We start from the raw sequence: 1,020 nt of genomic DNA, 5'->3' as shown, positions 1-1,020 counted from the left end.
CGCTCTTCCACATTTTCCTCCCCCCCAAAACAGTGAAAACATTCAAGGGAAAAAAAAATAAATCCCCCCAACCAAATTATCTGGCACGTGTTAAACTTACAGCAACTATTTCAGAAGTATTTTGATTTCAAACCCCTTTGGGCTGATGCAGACATCAAAATGTTTATATAGTAATTTGCAGTAAAAGTATTTTTCATACCTGTGCAGGTGTGTCTGTCTCATTAATTGGTTGTCCATCAAATCTGAATCTAATCTGCCTCATTGACAAGCCCTGCAAGTTTAAAGCAATTAACATGAGAAACCACACTTTTGTTTCCAAAGCCAAACAAAACATTTACGGATTTAGTGTCAGAACAAATATTAAGAAAATTAAGACTCAAAAGATTTAACCAGGCAGGAAACTTAGCGCATCTTGCTACACAAATTGAGGAAGCAGAGATGTTTGAGCGACATCCCGCTGCACCGCTGTCACAGCAAGGACTCTATATGGAACCACAGGTGCAGGTTTGGCACGTGGTTCTGATCCTGCTCTGCAATGCACAAATATCCAAAGTTAATTTACAAAGGTATTTAAAGAAGAGATCAATCAATACACCATTTCATAGAGCCTCAGAGAACATGGCAGGAAGGAGCAGCAATTGTTTCTCATGCAGTCAGAGAAGTAACGATTGATTAAGATGACTCGAAGGAAAACATTTAAAAAAAGACTGAAAAAACTACTTTTTGTGTATCTAGCTATCAGCACCGACTACCCACAGTTAAGACAAGTTTTCACTCATGCCAGGCATCTTCTCCCAGTTCTAGTTCTTCTGATGAAAAAAGGAACCATGAAGAACACGTTTTGAGGAAAAAAAGAACTTGCAGGACTTGATGCAGATTTTTACTTGCAAGGTTTATTAGAAAAATGGTAGGGTCTAACGTTAGCAAGTTAACGTTGCCCTTAAAACCTGAATTGAATTCATGACTGAATCCTGTTCTGACAGTGTTTAATCTCATGAGGCAGTCTTTACTCCCTGCCTC

General features: G+C 38.7%; 1 protein-coding gene across 1 annotated transcript in view; it reads right to left on the bottom strand.

Annotated features, from left to right (window-relative positions):
* Positions 1 to 271, bottom strand: part of LOC104622171 (small ubiquitin-related modifier 3) — a gene marked incomplete at its 5' end in the record, with an annotated part of 793 nt that extends 522 nt beyond the window's left edge. The window contains one exon of the mRNA XM_010288874.1: positions 200 to 271. Coding sequence (XP_010287176.1) covers positions 200 to 271 — 72 coding nt within the window. The remainder of the gene's footprint in view (positions 1 to 199) is intronic.
* Between the last annotated feature and the right edge of the window lie 749 nt (positions 272 to 1,020).

The sequence above is a fragment of the Phaethon lepturus genome, unplaced genomic scaffold, assembly GCF_000687285.1.
Source record: "Phaethon lepturus isolate BGI_N335 unplaced genomic scaffold, ASM68728v1 scaffold55026, whole genome shotgun sequence".
Taxonomy (NCBI): domain Eukaryota; kingdom Metazoa; phylum Chordata; class Aves; order Phaethontiformes; family Phaethontidae; genus Phaethon; species Phaethon lepturus.
The sequence above is the reverse complement of the archived record's forward strand: the minus strand, read 5'-3'. Positions and strand labels throughout refer to the sequence as shown.